This window comes from Sciurus vulgaris (genome assembly GCF_902686455.1).
Source record: "Sciurus vulgaris genome assembly, chromosome: 5".
Taxonomy (NCBI): domain Eukaryota; kingdom Metazoa; phylum Chordata; class Mammalia; order Rodentia; family Sciuridae; genus Sciurus; species Sciurus vulgaris.
In genome coordinates, this window is record NC_136465.1 from 94,501,936 (window position 1) to 94,520,919 (window position 18,984).

Below are 18,984 nucleotides of genomic sequence, written 5' to 3' on the forward strand. Positions count from 1 at the left end.
ATGCCCCACAATACCCATCATTCTGGACTCACAAATCCAGAGTAAATCTTTTTATTGTCAGCCTCCCATTTCAGTTGGAGCTTTCTTGAAGTCAATAATCAGCCCATTTCTCTTCCCCAAAAATCTTACACCACAAGCACCGTAGGTAGAGAGTAAAAGCACCTGCCACAATGAAACCAATCTACATAAATATCAAAATCACTTCAAGTGCAAGCAAAATAGGTTATACATTTGTATTATCTCTGTAAAGAGACACTAGTCTGGCAAATTTGATCTTCCCATAATCTCGGAAATTTATTGAACATTCTACTATTATCTGAATTCAGGAAATACAAGACTAGGTAGGACCTTATAAAAATATGATTTTGTCTGGGTTTGGGCATCTGGTTCCCTCTTATCTTAAACATCCTAAATTAATATTATTCCTTAAACCTGGTACTCCTTTTAAAATCACAAAACTCAAATTGGTTATGGGAAAAGTTCTACAGAAATAAGCCTAAGCTGTTTTGTTTTGTTTTGTTTTTTTAATGCTATCATAGCATTGTCTACTTTATCATCAAATATTTTATTTGTAACTCAAATTTGGGAGAATTAAAGTTATCCTTTCTAAATAAAAATAATGAACAGTTAATTTTAGTTGTTAAAGTTAGTTACTCCACTAAATTCCATTAGAAGACGTAATATTGTGGCACCTACACTCTCAATTACAGAATTTCTCATCACCTCAGAAATGAAAACCAAAAACTTTCTTTGGTGTATTTCATACCAATTAGTTTGATAAATAACTGAAAAACAAATTAGGACTCAGAAATTCTCCACGTATCTTAAATCAAAACTTTAAGGAATATAATTTCATATCTTTAATATTAGATAACCTCATATGAATTACATAGAGGGGTCTACAGTCATACATGGTATATAGTTACAAAATATTTGGAGATTCAGATATGATAAAGAATCCCCAAAACAATCAAACAATGGAAGGTTGTACTTTGGTTTGTGGAAATAGCTCCTACTGTTTACTGGATTGGTTTCTACTCAGCACCCTACCTTCCACGTTCATAATAAGTCAGAAGTTATGACTCTCAAAGACTCATCATAGAAACTTCATACAGAGATAAGGAGAGATCATCATGAATAGTATTAAGTGCAAACAGGAAAGGGAAGAGCAAAGCACATAGGATGGTATCCTTTGTGTAAAACTGGGAGAGAGGAGGTGGGAGTCTATGCATAAACAAGTCTCTCCAGTGGTTAACTGTAGGGGAAGGAAGTGGGGTTTGGGCAGGTAGGAGAAAGACTTCACAATCTTTGTATGGTTTTCTATCCTTGAAACATGAATTGATACTCTTAAAACATTAAATCAGAAACAAAAATATATGAAAGTCAATATGGCCTAAAGCATATTTCCAATACTCTCCTCTCCTACACACACACACACACACACACACACACACACACACGTTATTGAATCTCCTTCCCATGACACCAAGACAGCTCCAGGTCACAGAACCACACAGAGACACAAGTAGTCATCTACACTAAAAAATACTGGGTAGCATTTCACAAGTTCTACAAACATCTGGTCATCCAATTTCTTTTAAATATATATATATATTTTATTTACTATTTCACTCTCATCTGTATCATGTAAATATGAGCCAGTAAGTTGCTGAACATCATGATATATTTGAGCTATGACCTGCCAACTCAATACTTTGGATTACATCTATATTATTCATTGCTGTGTGTCTTACTATTTTACCACAGTCATCTATAAGCTTTGGGTCAATTCATATGTCATATTTACTTCAAAACATCACCCATAAAATCTTCTATATGTTTAAGACACCAGTCATGTAGCCAAAATATTTCTTAATGTCTATGAATCAATTTCCAAGGGATATGAGCACAGTACTTAAAAGTATAATCTAATATTAGTTCACTGATTCCCAGGCCTTCAGTCTTGGTTACCTTGACTAAGCTGAATAAAACTTGCAAATGAAATGGACAAAATGCCAAACATGTGAGATAAAAAGGAATACTCAGAAGCACCAGGAACAAAACAAATGTGTAGAAAACAGTCCCTATTCTCAGGAAATTCACACCTAATTAGAAAACTTAGCAAATATGGAACATGTTAACATTAGCAGAAGCATGCCACTTGGGGCCTGATCCACTGAAGAGGCCAGAAGCTTTCTGGGGAATTGCATATTTAGTACAGAACTTGAGAGTGAAATCATTTTAGGCCACATCCTAGGATTAGCCATCACATTCCCTATAGAGCGTGAACATCTTTTCTTAAACATTGCAATTCCAAAAGCACTTCTGTGGATTCTATATAACAGTCATGTAAGATCAAGCTGGGATCTTGCTGAAAATAAAGGGCAACATAATGTCATTTACAGTTACTTGCCTTCTGAAGTGGCACCTGGTATGGTGCAAAGAATATCACAACGGGAATCAAAACACCAGAGTTCTAGTTCTACCTCTGCTAGAAATTCAAGGCATAGAGCTTTTAAAAACAGCCAAATCTACTTGATGGATGGAAAGAGTCTCTTTCCCCAAGACTTGAAGTTTTCTCTCAATTTAAAGAATATCTAGCCATTTTACACTTTCACAATCAACCATCAAGGTGAAGAACCCCAGTCTTCCTAGATCAAAATTGAAAATGACAAATTATTCACTCAAGAGACAATAAATGAAAATGAAACATTTATGTTCTCTGTTCATAATTGTCCCCAGTGACTTTTTAACAGTTTGAGAACAAGCAAGGGCTTTCTATACAGGGAATGTTGGATTCATGAGTCAAAACCATCCTCCCCACATCCTCATACATGTATTATAAAGGTACACCTAAGTGGTGGGACCACTGATTTTTGAGGATATGAGCACCTTTCTCCCCAGACTATCATCACTTCATCCTTGCATTTGGTTTGTGTCGAAGAACATTTGTTGGATACACACAGCCTAAATTATAACTTAACTAATTGCTAAATAGTAAATTTATAATTTTAAAGTGCTCTAAACATTGCAATTTCCTCATCTTAATTTAATAGGTTTTTAGAGAAAAAAAAAATCAGGAGTAATATAAATGATAAAATTTGCAATTACCTTCAACAAAACAGTAGGTTTATGTTTTAAAAAAATGCTACTTCTTCCAAAGAAAGAAAATGAGGGTTACAGTACAACTATTCATGTGGTCATTCTAGGGCTGTGGGTGTGCTTAGGTTTTCAGAGCAACCTTAATCATACACAAAAGCTATACAGTAGTGAGCAAAAACAGTGAGCTATTTCAGCAAAAAGCAAAGTGGAAGGTTGTTTCAGCCATGCTATATGGAGCACATCAAGATAAGGACACTTTTATATTGCACTTAACAATTACTGTTCGTATTCACCAAAATGGAACATTTGAGTGGTAGGTTTTGTTTTGTTTTTCCAGTACAACTAATTATTTGAAATAGTTCATTACATTCAACTCTCTATTGACTCTGTAAAGTGATTTGGAAGCAGGGAAAGGAATAAAGAGAAAGAATAAATAGTGAATTAATATAAGCCACATCTCACCTAAAGGCTCCAATTTATCCAATCATTTTACCACATTCTTTGGGAGTTCGAGCTCAGGTTTTGTTTTGATGTTTAATTTTCATGGAACACCTATACATAGGGATACTACTCAGTGGTGGGAGCAGGGGAAGGGGCAGTCAGTGGAACAAGCAGGACAAAAAATAGTATCAAGAGCATGGGTCTTTCACAGATTATCATCAGCCCCTGAATAATTGAGAGTTGATTGTAATTAACTACTAAAATTAAAATGTATCATGCTCACAGCACACTGCTTGATGACAAAAGAAAGAGTACAACTTATTTTTTAAGGAATCCAACGCAAGATTTAAAGTGCATTGCATCCCTGCATGCCGTGCTTCTCCCAAACCTTACCTAAGGAAGATACCACCAGGTAACTTACTAACCAAATTAAATCATGAAGCTTGCATCCTGTGGAATTGAAATGATACTTTAAAATTCACTAGAAAAGTAGATTCACAATAAAAGGAAGACATTTCTAAGTCTAGAAATACACAAAACATATTAAAAATGTAAACAACATACTTGATGGAGAAAACTCTTTGAATAATTATATTTTATATTGCTTTGAATTCACATTGTCAATTTCTGAAAAGCTCCACTATGATCACCTGGCCCAATATGTGTAGGACATTCTATTTATGAAAGTTATTTGGTGTTTACTGTCAATTAGCAATTATTGAGCATCTCCCAAGTGTGAAGCACTATCACCCAATTTTTACATATTACATGCACCAAAAAAAAATCAAACTATTGATCCTAACAAATCATTTCATATAATTTTTCTCTATAAAATAGCAGGAAATATTTTGGCAATTATTATAATTTACATGACAATGTGTATACATAGTCCACAACTAATTTTAACATAGTTGTCATCAATGAGTAAGTGCCAAACCTACAGCTCCTCACATATCCCACATCTACTATAACACAACTCTCAGAAGCCACCATGGAGCCAGTACAGGGAATACTGCCATGATCCATGATGTCACTCTACTGGTTCAAAGGGCAGACACCATTTCCTAAACACAGCTCTTTTCACTGCAACCACACTCCCCCCTGTTAGGCAAGGGAGTAAATTCTGCCTCTCTTTACAAACAACTCAGTAAGTTAAGGTTGCTTACATTCTTTCCTGCAAATTCTAGCTGGGAGGGGATTTTAAATTAATTTGAACTCTGTCTTCTGAGCACAATCTGTACTATAAATACATTTAGCCTAGTAAGACACTAGCATAAGAATACGTTGGTTGAAAATTACCTTTCCTTTCTTTGTACCTTCTGAATTCCCTCACTTATTATGAATTGCTTCCTCTGTGAACTCACTGTTCCCCCTTAATTTTATATTTACATACATTGTCACCCTCACTTCTCAGCTTCCAGAAGGGATGAATATAAAACCAAGACCCTTCGTTTCCTGCAGCATCCAAGGACACACGCATGGCATTCTTCTCCAGTAAAGCAGGTAATCTCTTGTTGACAGTCAGATATTTGTTGCTTTTTATATGCAGTAGCTGTGGGGGAAAGACACGCAGTTACCACCTTTATCCCTTCATATCCCCTTTCATTGCATTTGTGCATTATACATAAATCATATACCCACATAACATGGCTTGAGGCAGAAACTAAGCAAAGGAGCTGATTTCAGACTCCATGACCATCTTTCCAAGTCAACCTTCTTTGGTTCCTCCTCACCTCCACCCCCAATTCTGCTTCATAATAAGGTGATTATATAAGAAACATAATCTGAGGACACTCTGATTTTTTTTCATCTACTGATAAATACTAAAATAAATCCAGGCTTTGCAAAGAACACTTGGAGGTCCCCCAAACCACATCCTTTCTCAAAGCCTGCAATTGCACACACACACACAAAACTAAGACACTGGAATAATGTTTCAAATTACTTAGTATCACTAACCACCCCTGCCCAGAGACAGCCTAACTCTTCCTTCGTAAGGAGGGCTGCACATCCTAAACAGGTTCTGCAACTCCGCAGAACCAGCCCCTTTTCATATGAGTGTAGAACCTCTGTTCTCAGATATTCTGGACTCCATGAACAAAAATTTTCCAAAAATGTGATTACACTAAATAGGAAAACCAAAACAAAATAAGCTTCCCATCATTATTGTGATCATTTTGAAAAAGAATGGTCATTTTAGTGCCTACGATATAAAAAGGAAGTGATCTTAAAATAAAAGGCAGGTCTTCAATTGAAAGTTATAACCAGATCTTTGAAAAGTTCACTATTATACCCTTGGTTGTCATTTAATCATAAAGCATTGGAAATTCTCATGGGCCAACCCCATTCTTCTTCTGGGTTCTCCCACATTAAAGCTATGGTTCAGCCCCTAACTGAGCAGGCAAACATTTGTACTTCAAGTACTTGACAAGGAACACTTAAGTACTTACTAGACTTAACAGCAATCAAAACTTTGTGCAGAGAAACTATTTCTGGAGGATTGCCCATGGGACATTAGTCTACCCATGCCAAAAGCACTGAGTTATCTATCATCGGATTTAGTCATACATTCAGGAAGCTGCAGACCCACGTTCTCTCATCTTGTCCCATCAGAGGATTGCTTTGCCCTGTACTCTGGTTTTTTGCCATTGGCCAAAAACAAAATATCAAGGGATATTACTTTTAAAAACAGGTTTATGAAATACCTCCCTCATTGTGGTATTTGCTGGAAGGAAGTTGTTAAGGATATTGTTTACTAAATGAAACAGTGTCCTCTTTATGAGCAGTCTTGGGAGAAATACTTCCCTGATCTTATTTCTGGGAATGGTAATGTGTCTAGACCTCTGTTTGGCTGTATGCTATGGACCTCCTATGCTAATGCTGTGGCATAGGAAGCTTCCCTTTTTGCTAAGAGCAGGCAACAAATAGGCTTTAGGACAACGTTTACCAGACTTTACAACATGGTTTTCATAAACATGCCTCACCCCTAACTTCAGCTTGCTCATGCAATCATTACTTTGCCTTTGACCCAACTGCCTTAATTATTTGCATTTTATCTTGTTATGTGTTATGTATCTTGGAAAATGTCTTACATTCTTTTTGGAACAAGGTGGGGCATTATTAAAAATAACAAAATAAAAAAGCAAAAAAGATCCAATTGAAGCACAGGAAAGGAACACAGCTGAGATAAATCAGAGTGTGCATACTAATTGAAGTAAAGGAATTTCTATTAACAATTCAAAAAGGATTCCTATCTAAAAGTACAATTTGAAATTTTTTCTTTCTCTATGAAAAGAAATATAAAGTCCCTGATGTCAAACATTATTCCCATGAATCTAGAGGATTACTTCTTATAGAACTTTAGTTATTTTTTCCCCATCTTATTCCTTTTATACACATACCCAGATACAATCATTTCTTAATGTGCATACATCAGACTTATTCTTTTTTTTTTCTCTTAGTGGTTCTAGAAATTGAACAGAGGATCTCACTAATAGAAGGTAAACTCTATACCATTATGCCACTGAGCTATACACCTATCCAAGGATTATTTTTAGATGTACAGAATTGTGCATTGAATATCTACTGAATACATCACAACATCTGTTTTTCTCATTGAAGAACAAACTATTATATTTCCAAATTTTCATATGCTGTTTGGCATTCCAATCCAAATGGATAATTACCCATAAAATATTCACCTATTTTAAAATAAAATAGAAACTTACTTGTATAACATTACTGTATTTCACAATTTCTCCCAACAGTTTCTTATTCTCTGATTCATTTTGTTTTTGTTCCAGTTCTGCAGCATGCTATAAAATGATTATCAAATATTCAGTGTGGAAACAGAGCAAACAGAGTATAATAACTGACAAAGAAACATTTTTTTTTTTTTTAGTAAAAAGAATCTAACCAGGAATAAAATTGGCTGGTTGCTTTACTCTTAGAGTTTGGGGGACGGAGAGAAAGGGAACAGTAATTAAATAAGTGATTTTAATAGAATGTGATAATTTCTCAATTCATGCTGAAAGGTAGCCAAAATGTCTTGGGCCACTTTTATGTTGGAAATTTCAGGAAAACTTTTTGGTCTTATAAAATTAGCTTAAGAAGGAATGTTCCTAGAAACACCAACCAGGATAGTAGGTAAATTACAAAAGTCTCAAAGTCAGTTTTTAATTCTGAAAATAATAGGAATTTGAATTATTCAAAACTAAGTTCTATGAAATTTACACTCAGCAAAACCAGAAACGATGATCTTTCAATTATTTTTCCATAGTTTTTCAGGAGAAAAATTAAGTGCTAAGTCAAGTAAAATAGAACTTAATATTCCTACAGAGATTCTGAATTGGTTTTCAGTTTAATGTGAAGCTTTGAATACCTCTGGCACACCCTAAAAAAAAATTGCAGCATGTGTTACATGCCAGAAAACAAATGGTCACACCCAATAGCTTAAAACTGCCCTACACTTTTCAATGTGTTGTATCTATTTGAAATTTCTGTGTATTGGGTGAAATCACAGAACTAGAAAGCTATGAATACATCTTTTGTTACTGCTGCTCTGGACCAGCCTAAGCAAGACACATGCAGCCTGGCCCTTACCTGTAGTTTCTTCAGCAAGGCGGCCTCTGTGTGGTTCCCCTGTTTGGCTTGCTTGGCTTTCCAATACTGCTTCTGGGCAGAATATCGATTCATAGGGCACACCTTGAAAAGGCAGTCTATGACAAACCAACAAACAAAAACACTGTAACTAGGGCTACTAGCATATCTTAGACTTCTTTCGTAGCCTTGTTTGGGATCTTGGAATTTCTGAGTATAAAGAACATTCAAAAGTCATATAGCCCATCCTCTAGCAAACTATTAAATTTTTTCTATAACCTCCTTGTCAAATAATCATTCAGCTAAAATACCCCCTTCTTCATTAGTTTAAGTTTTTTACTTAAACTAGGGGATTTATAAGGAAATAAAACTAGTATAATTATTATACTTAGCATTTCCTAATTGTGATGGGGACCTAGTTTTAGTGGATAGTATGAGATCAATGCTTTATCTGACCTTACACAATTAATACTTATTCATAGTATGTGTTTTCAACAGCCAAAGCTATATAGAAAATAGAAAAAAATCACAGCTGGACATTACAGTCATCCATTTCCCAAGTTTCCAAATACCTCGAGTGAATATGGTGTAGAAATCTCAGAGACAGTGTGATATGATGGAAACATGAAGCAAAACAGAACAAATAAGTAATGCCACCAAGATTATGGTCCTAACTCTGCTCCCAAATATCAAGATAGGAAACCATAACTATACTGTGCCAATGGTATCTCTAAGTCAAAAAGCAGCAGATGTGGGGCTGAGAAAAGTGAAGTTGGCCAAATGATCAAGCTTCTACCAACTCTAAGATGTAAAGCCTTGCAAAATCCCTTTTCATTTTAGGGCCTTGTTTTTACAGTCCCCCTCAACAATCTCCCATAAGTAACATCTCATTTTTCATGACAGTAAAGAACCAATCTGCTTCTGTGTGGGAACTAAGAACACAGGACTGGTCTGGGCTGATAGGTGGGGAACATCGGGCAAAGACAGTCTTCTGCAAAAAGGCTTCTAATGGTGGTGGTGGGGTACATATGGGTTTAATTTTCTCTCTCTGTTTCCTTTAGAACATTTTTTTTTAATCTACTTGTCTTGGGCTGGTCACATTTTTGTCTAATTCTAAATTTACTGCAAATTAAAGTGTTAATAATACCTGCCACACCTAATTCACAGGGCTGCTGAGACACAAAAAGATAATCTGTGTGAAAGTTCTCTGTGAACTTTGAAGCCCTGTTATAAATGTGAAGCATTATTAATATTGCCTCACTCTTTCAGTAACATCCTCACTAAGATGAAAAGATGACTAAACCCTTACCGAGCTCTCAGCAAAAGTGGAATTCCCGGAGTAAACCTGAACCTGCACCAAGAGTGCCCAATTAATGACAAGGTGTTTGCTTCTTGGATATAAGATGCCACAGAGTGTTTTTGTATAAAGTTCTCGAAGTCTCTCAAAGAGAATGGCAATGAGCATATTATATTTCCTTGTAATATCATTTAAACTTTGCAGATACAATTCCTAATACCACTACAGGCACAGCCTTTGACAAGCCCAATTTTTTCCTGCATGAGGGAATTCAGCTCTATCAGAGCCAACAAGCTCTCCATCTTCCTCACCTTGCTTCTAAAACTAGCTGTCTCGTATTCCTTTGTCTGTTCCTTTTTTAAAATTAGAGATGTGTATATGCTAAGATAGAGCTTTTAGGGGGTTCTCCATTAGAAATCAGCTCAGTGTCACTTTTTAATTAGGTAATAACCTCTTTAACATTTCAAGACTCAAGAATTAAAAAAAAAAAAAAAAGGAGAGGTTTGCCTCATAACAAGTACCAAAAGCACAAATAAAAAGGAAGTAATTTGAGTTGAATATTTTAAAAGTTTAACCTTCAGACCTGAGGCCAACAATCCTGCAGACATACAGGAGTTCGAGAAATGTCAGTAATGCAACAAGACATGACATGTTCGGTCTAGAAATATTATAAGAACAATGGCTTAGAATAGGTACTTTTTTTTAAACAGTCATGAAAAGAAACTAAGCCACCCAGAAGTTTCACCTCAGCCTAATTTCAAATGCCAGAGGAAAGAAGAAATCTGAAAGCCCTTCACATGGTGCAGAGCAGGAACTTGGCTGTGAGTCAAAGAACTAGCCTTTCCACTTGACGCCATGTAACCTGCAGGCACCATCTGCAATCACTTCCAAGGCCCATCTAAACAGTGTTGAAAAGTTTTACTTTGTAGATAAAAAGCACTTCCTAAAATACTTGTATCTGAGGTAGTGTCTGCCCCCACCTGGAAACTGACTTTAGCACTCCATTCCAGGCTATTACACATAAGGCTTCAGCTAGGTCTTGGCCAGCAGATTCCTCTGGGCATGGCAGGGAAAAAAAAAAAAAACAACTTGCTTTTTCACTTCTCCTCCCTCCTAAAGATGTCTTAAGATTTAAATGAGGCAAAGCATATTAAACCATCAGCAAATGGCTGTCACAAGGCGGACATTCAACAAATGGCTCTTTCATGGTAGCTTGTAAATTACCTCATGCTGATTACAGGGAACATGGTTGCCAAGGGTTTTATTACCTCCACGTGGAGGAAGCTGGGGAGGGAAAGATTCTGGGACTTCTCTTTTTTCTCTTTACAATGTAAGAGTATGCAGCAGAGAGCCATGATGACAATTGTTTCTGTGACAAAGGGCAAGCTGGGATTCTTCCAGTGATAAAATGGAAAGTGGTAAGAAAATTCTCCCTGGGGAAAGGGCCAGGCAACAAGGGGCCACTTCCCACTAGCAATTAGAGTTGATCATGGGAGGGATATGCATTCATTAGCCAAATTCATAGTGGTAACTCTGTTTTTGATTTTCAGTTTCTCCAAGAAATGCATCCTGAAATACTGTGCTTGTACAAAACTCCTGATGTTTAAAAGTATTTAAAAGGTGCATGTTTTGCTTTGTTTGAAAATAGAAATTTCAGACCAAGCATGTACCTCCCTTGCCTTGCCTAAGGGAAGGTATCTAAAGAGGAAAATGTGCTTTAGAATGCTACAAAGGCCAAGTAAAATTTATTGCAAGTGTTAGCAAACATTAAAATTATTCAAACACAAGGGTTGGCACCCATGAAATCAGCAATATAACTTTCTCTAGCCAATAGTCAACTATTTTACTACTGAAGAGGAAGAGAAATGGTCTTTTGTAGTAATAGGCTTATAGAATACTAAAATGCTGGTATTTGAAGGGCCCTCAGATAAAATCCAACCTGGAAACAAAGAGGCAAAAACTCAAAGAGTGAGTTGCCTAGGTCTTTTCTGATAGAATCTCTAGATTAAAATAAAGTACACATATGAACGAGATGAACCACATCCAGGATGCTGGAAATGCCCTGACAGGTGACTGCCTGACTGTGTCAGCTTTCCATTACAGGTATTTCCGAAAAACACTGGAGATTATCAATTACTAAGGTAAAAGGCCAATTTCCCTCACCGTTTCAGAGATTTCAGATCATGGTCACTTGGTCCTTTCACTTTGGATCTGTGTTGTGGCAAAACATCACAGGGAGGAACATGTGGTGGAGGAATGCAGAGAAGAGAGGGGAAGAAAGGGATCAGGGGCTCCAATCCCCTCCAAGGTTAGTCAGAGGCATGGCTGGATCCAGGCACATCAATAAGGCAGTAACAGTCACAATAGCTATGGTCCTTTTCCTTGTTTCCTTGAACCTACTGAAAAGTAGGGATCTGGGCCATTCTACATTTAAACCAAATATGGAAAAGAAACTGTTTCATCTAGATTCATAAATTAAAGACACACAAATGGGCAATGAATATATGAAAAGGTGCTCAACATCACTAATCAAAATGGAAATAGAAATCCAAACCACAATGAAATATCAACTTACACCCATTAAAATATATTTTCAAGAAGACAAAAGATAATAAGTATTGGGAGGGTGTAGAGAGAAAGGAACCATCACACACTATTGGTGGGACTATAGACTGGTGCAGCCTCATGGAAAACAATTTGGATGTTCCTAAACAAGCTAAAAAGAAAGCTACCACATGGCCCAGTAACCCCTCCACTGGGCACAGATGCAGAGGAGATGAAATCCTCACTCATAAAGACGTCTGTGCCCCACAGTCACTGCAGCACTATTCACAATGGCCATCACATGGAGACAAACTAAGTGTCCATTGATGGATGACAGGGCTAAGAAACCTATGAGACATATATAAATACACAGACAGACAGATAGATGGTCCCCAATTTAGGATAGTTTGACTTATAATGTTTTTTACTTTCTGATATATAAATCAATATGCATTCATTAGAAATCACACTCCAGAAAAACAAGTTTGATCTTTTCCTTGGCTAGCAATATGCAGCATGATACTCTTGCTATGCCAGGGAACCTCAGCTCCTAGTCAGCCACAAGGTATCAAGGATCAACAACCAATAATCGATAATATATTGTGTTGCTAAGGATATGATGATTGGTAGATTAAGAGTGTTAAAAGCATTTCCAACTATGAATTTTCAACTTAGAGTAAGTTTTTTTATTTTTACACAATACATATTGGTTCATTGTACACAAATGGGGTACGACTTCTCATTTCTGTGGTTGTACAGCCATAGATTCACAACATTTGTGTAATTATACATGTACATAGGGTAATGATGTCTGTCTCATTCCACTATCTTTCCTTCATCCTGCTCTTCCCCTCCCCTCATTTTCCTCTACACAATCTAACACTCCTGCATTCTTCCCTTAACCCCACCCAGTTATGTATCAGCATCCACTTATCAGAGAAAACATTCAGCCTTTGGTTTTCAGGGATTGGTTTATCTCATTTAGCATGATATTCTCCAACTCCATCCATTTACCTGCAAATGCCATAATTTTATTCTTATTTATAGATGAATGATATTACTTTGTGGATATATACCAGTTTATTTATCCAATCATCTATTGAAGAGCATCTAGGTTGGTTCCACAATCTAGCTATTGTGAATTGAGCAGCTACAAACATTGATGTGGCTACATCACTGTAGTATGCTGATTTTAAGTCCTTTATAAGCCAAGGAGTGGGATAGCTGGGTCAACTAGTGGGTCCGTTACAAGTTTTCTGAGGAATCTCTACACTGCTTTCCACAGTGGCTACACCAATTTGAACTCCACCAGCAATGTATGAGTGTACCTTTTTCCCCACCTCACCAACACCTATTATTGCTTGTGTTCTTGATAATAGCCATTCTAATTGAGTAAGATATAATCTTAGCGTGGTTTTGATTTGCATTTCTCTAATTACTAGAGATGTTGAACACTTTTTCACGTATTTGTTGATCACTTGTATATCTTCTGTGACATGTCTGCCCAGTTCCTTAGCCCATGTATTGACAATAAGTTTATAAGAACATGATCCCATCATAAGTTAAGGAACACTTGCATAATGGAATATTATTCATTCTTAAAAAAGAGAGATCTTGCCATTTGTGACCACAGAAATGAACTTAAGAAATATAATGCTTATAAGGGAAATAAGCCAGGCACAAGAAAACAAAATACCACATGACATCAGTTATATGTGGAATTAACAACAACAAAAAGAAAACATAGAAACAGTCTGAGAACAGAAGAGCGACTGCCAGGGAGCAGGGGGGAAAGAGAAGATGGAAGTCAAAGTTTCAGAAAGCAAATGTGCAGTATGAGGACTAGAGGAGTTAATTATATTGTCTTGTATACTGGAACTCTGAGAAGCGGGTTGATTTCAGGTACTTTTACCACAAAAAACATGTAACTATATGAAGCTGAGTGTAGTGGAACATGCCTGCAATCAGTGGCTCGGGAGGCTGAGGCAGGAGGATCACAAGTTCAAAACCAGCCTCAGCAACTTAGCGAGGCCCTAAGCAACTTAGTAAGACCCTGTCTCTAAATAAAATACAAAAAGGGGTTGGGGATGTGACTCAGTGGTTAAGTGCTCCCGGGTTCAATCCCTGGCACTGCCCGCAAAAAAAAAAAAAAGGGGGGGGGAATTATATGAGATAATAGATATGTTAATTTGCTTGACTGTAGTAATAATTTCACTATATGTATATTAAAACATCATGTGATACATTAAGTATATACAATTTTTGAGAGGAGAGAGAAGGAAAAAAGGAAGGAAGACAGGCAGGCAGGCAGGCAGTCATAGGTATGTTACGTCCCTGATCTATATCATGCAACTTAACAAGAAAATCCAGGTGTTAGCTACCAAGATACACACAGCAGTGAAGTACTATTCCCTGAGGCTCCAAAATCCGATGGTGCCACAGAAACCACACTGCTCTCTGACTGCAAACAGCTGAGGCAGAAGACATGCACGAGGCCACACAATCCTCCTTAACAAGCCCAGTAGAACACCTTGTGCACCTAAGACTTGCTTCTCAAGGTTGAAAGCACACTGACATCTGATACTGAAGACAATAGGGATTGGGATGAAGAAGACAGAGGAACATGAGGATGAAGGAGGTAGTTCAGCAAGAGGAAGTGGTCATTCCAAAAGAAGCAAAAGGACATTTGTTTTTAATTTTATCCCCAGCAATATGAAAACTTGAGGAGAAATAGGCCAGGATGATTACAGTGGCAAAGAAATACTATAAAAGAGCTCTTTTTTGGATTTCACAATGCTATTGCTGCCAAAAGAAAGAACCACCAACACAGCAAGTGGTGTTAACACATGTGAGAGAGACTGCCTCAGAATGTAAGAACACAGAGATGATGGATGAGATCAGTTGGTTGTAGAAATAACTAGGAGGATTTTTGTGTATATGTAGGTAATGGGATTTGGGCATGTCTTAGTCCATTTTCTGTTGCTACAACTGAACACCACAGACTGGGTAACTTATAAGAAGAGAGGTTTCCTTAACTAATGATTCTGGAGGCTGGAGGTCCAGGAACATGGCACTGGCAGCTGGTGAGCACCTTCTGGTGCCCTAACATGGCACAGGCACCACTTGGCAAAACTGAGCAAACCAGACAGAGCTCACTTTTGTCATAAAGCTACATCTGCAATAACCCACTAATCCCTGAATAAATTAACCCACTCGTGAGGGAAGAGCCCTCCTGCCAGAGTCACCTCCCAAAAGTCCCATCTCTCCACACTGCTGCATTGGGGACCAAGTAGCCAACACATGAAATCTAGGGACACATTCAACCACAGCAGGGCACAAGTAGCTTACATGGAATATTGGAATGAAACGATTAAAACATGACTATCTCAGGAAAATAAAATCTTATTACATTGAACCATGTTTGAAGAAAGGCTTTATTAACAGAAGATCAGCATGTAACCTAAAAATGGAGCATCCATGAGCAAGAACTTAACAGGTTCTCTGACCACTGACTAGTATAGATGTAAAGAATGAGTATGCCAATCTTCTTGAATAAACACCATATTCCTAAAAGGAGTATGGCACCTAATTTCCTGACTGGGTCTCTAATACACCAATATTCTCATTATCATTTAGCTGCTGAGGTAGCTATTCTTTCAAGAATAATGCAGTAACTGACCCAACTATTTAGAGCTAGTTAAAAAATGAAAGTTGGTGTTGTGATTTAACTATCAGTCATTAGTGAGTTCATTTAGGAGAAGTCAATCCCCTTCCATTCATTTCCCTTTTGGAATGCTAATGAAATTAATTTTCTAGACTAATAAGCAGAGATCAAATCTAGGTTCCTAAAAATGACCCTCCTACCCCACCCTCTCTGGTAGTGTCTTCCTGTGGGGGCCCAAACAAATTAATAAGGAGCCTCTTTCTTTTGACACTGCAACATTGAGAATCCTTTCCAAAACAGAAAAAAAATCACTAATTAGGGTTAATTAAAACAGGCCACCATGAGTTACTCATGCTATTTAAGACCTGTGGTTTTATTTTAATTACATAGAATAAATGGAATGTACTATTCTGCCCTTAAGTAGTTCATGTAGATCCTTGGAAAACAGCTTTAATGAATAGAAAATTTCTATTTATAAACAGCATAAAAATTGTTTATGTGTGAATAAGAGCTTTTAACAAGTTTAGTTGCTTTTTTTTTTTTTAAAGACCAGTGCTGTTGTCTTAAGCACTTTGCTTTTAATCTCTCATACATTGTTAATTTGTTATGGGGAACTCTCCTTTGTAGAGTTTGACAATAAACTTCAAGCCATCCCTTGGAATTTTTAACTAATGCTATCCCAATAACGAGTTTCAAGTATATAAGTTTTAAATATGAGCCTAACTTCAATATAGAACAAAGTCAATATTACATCTTTATAGCATGAAGACAACTCTGCTCAGAACCATATGCTTGTGGCTTTTGTTTATAAAGCCTCATCGATTTTTAAGTAAGAAAAAAAAGACATAGAAACAGTAGCTCCGTGTGGAATTATTGAAGCTCAATGGTCTCTCCCTTGAATCACAAAAATGCATTAAGGTCCCACAGAGTTTAAACAGGTGTGAAATCTAACCTCGGTGAGCTCAATTTAGGGTGATGCAGGGTCTCAGAATGTTAACCCAGGGCTCTCGGCAAACAGACATTTTCACTGGGAAGGAGACACAGGCCCTTAAGAAAAGCCACGTAGGACACTAAGGGCTCTCTGGGTTTCTCCTGCTGTCCTGGGGCCTGCCAGAAGCAGCACAGGAGTTAGGCCCCAGAACACCTTCTGTGTTACTCACTGGTGAGTCATCGAATTTTTAGCAGGAACCTCACGCTGCAATTCTGTTGTTGGGAGCCAGAGACATTGTGTAAGAAACATGTCTGCGTTTTCTGAGCCGTGTGCGGCCGTGGCAGCATAACGATGCGTAGGCTTCTCTGTTTGCGTTAGCAGCCTCCTGAGCTTGCTGCTGACTTTATGTAACCACACACAACACTGCCTTTTAAAGCTACACACATTCCTCCTCTTGGAGGGCTTCCTTAACAAATCCTTACTCTCCTTTTTTATCTTTTATTTTTCTCCCTTAAGCATGTAACCAGGGACAATCACGGAGTAAAACTCAAAGAAACTAGGTGATCTTCTTTCAGAATCCAGTGCTCAAGAAATTTTGAGGGACTTTCAGAATCTGGTACCACCACATCCCAAAATTCTACAGAATTTACAAGTACATTTTCAGCAAAGTTTCCTGATTCCTATAGTATTCCTGTTTGTGTATATAAATGCATGTAGACCAGTGGTTCTTGGTGGGGAAGATTTTGCCCCGGAGGGGCATTTGGCAATTTCTAGACATATTTTTAATTGTCACAACTAGGGGCTGGGGGAGGAGGGCTACTGGCACCTAGTGAGTAGAGATCATGGATGCTGCTAAACAGCCTAGGATTCAAAGGACACCCCACACACAACAGAGAATTACCTGGCCAATATGTAGATATTGTTAGGGTTGAGAAACCCCACCATAAACAAAAGATACTCCTCAAAAAAATCAGATCACATTCCACCTAAATATGTTGTATTAATATGGATGGTGTTGCAGTGCAGTCCAAAGGGGAAAAAAAGGGAAGAAGAAAAAAATCCCCTTCCCAGAGTCATTTGAAAAGATACAACCTTTCAAGAAGAAATAATGACTGTCAGGTTCCCAGCCTGGCTTGACACGGTTCCAATGTTTACCGGGTCCCTGTGGATGCTGTGCATTTGTAAGATTGAAAATAATAGACTCCTTTGTAAAATAAATACAGCAATTTGGGTCTTAATGGGAGCTCTGACACACATCGCCTCATTTCTGCGGCACCATGCATTAACCTCTGAAACTTCAAAAATGGAAGGCAACGTTTTGATAAAGGTTTCTAAATTACAGGAAAAATATTAACTGGGCATTAAATAGACAACCTAGGGAAAATTAGGAAAGAAAAAATTAGCATAGTCATAGTGAACTCAGCATTACTGGAACCCAGATCTGAGGTGAAATAGCATTCTGTTTTGGGAAATTGATTTCTTATTTCACAGGCAGGAGATAAAGTCTAAAGGCTCCTCTGTTTTCTTCTTTAGACAGAAACATAATTATTGCTCTGTGGTAAATGATCTATAAAATGAGAAACCATACTGTTGGTGTTATAGTTCCATACTCTCTGTTTTGTTTACTCTCAATCTAGGGTTTCTGGAGAGGAAAAAAATTAAATCAAGTGTCTCCAGTTGGATGTCTCTCTGAGATGACAGATGAGATCCAGTCATAAACACCTCAGCAAATGCAGCCCCACCTGTCTTGTATGCAATTAAGGTAATGCTGCTGACAACAGCCTAAACAGAAGAGCATTCTTCTCACCTTCAGAGACAAGTGAAGAAATGGCATTTTGAAATAAAAAGTAAAAACTATCAAGCCAGGGTAAAAGCTTGATTAGCACAAACAGTGAACTTCATCACAGATTTATTAGTTATTTATGTATCCTGTGCTCTATATACCTTCATATCCATATTCTGCCCAGACCATCAGTAGTATCACCAACAGTGTGTAGCAGAAAGAAGATAGGTACAGAGATACAATTCAATCACACAATGTGAAGCTTTGATATCATGCCCTTTTAATAGAGACACTTATATTGCTAGCCTACTAACATCTTTTATTCTGTTTCCTTTTGTTTGATCTCATTTTATCTCACAGCACCCAGATAAGGCATGGAAGGCAAATATCTTCATCCCATTAGATAAGGAAACTGAATATCAAGAAAGCTCTCTGACTTTTCCAACGGCACACACGTGGTGCTAGAAGTAGAGCTCTCTTGGTCCTAACCAGTGCTGAAGTAGCCACACAGAATGTTATAAAACAACCCTTGAGAGAAAGAAAAGCAGCCCCTGACATCCAACAGGTGTACTCCCAGCTAGGCCAGGTTGTTCTCTTGCTGACATCAACAATTACACACAACG

At 37.5% G+C, this 18,984-nt stretch overlaps 1 protein-coding gene across 2 annotated transcripts in view; it reads right to left on the reverse strand.

The window, feature by feature from the left end:
* Positions 1–18,984, reverse strand: part of ITPR2 (inositol 1,4,5-trisphosphate receptor type 2) — a 525,070-nt gene that overhangs the window by 377,307 nt on the left and 128,779 nt on the right. The window contains exons 1-4 of one of the 2 annotated variants that reach the window (XM_079139250.1): positions 10,023–10,055; positions 8,146–8,261; positions 7,272–7,358; positions 4,937–5,095 (exon numbers count right to left, since the gene is read on the reverse strand). In XM_079139250.1, the coding sequence (XP_078995376.1) occupies positions 4,937–5,095; positions 7,272–7,358; positions 8,146–8,261; positions 10,023–10,047 (387 nt within the window). In that variant the 5' untranslated portion in view covers positions 10,048–10,055. Of the gene's footprint in view, positions 1–4,936; positions 5,096–7,271; positions 7,359–8,145; positions 8,262–10,022; positions 10,056–18,984 lie in introns of those variants that run through there. The other variant, XM_079139251.1, reaches the window with a different exon arrangement.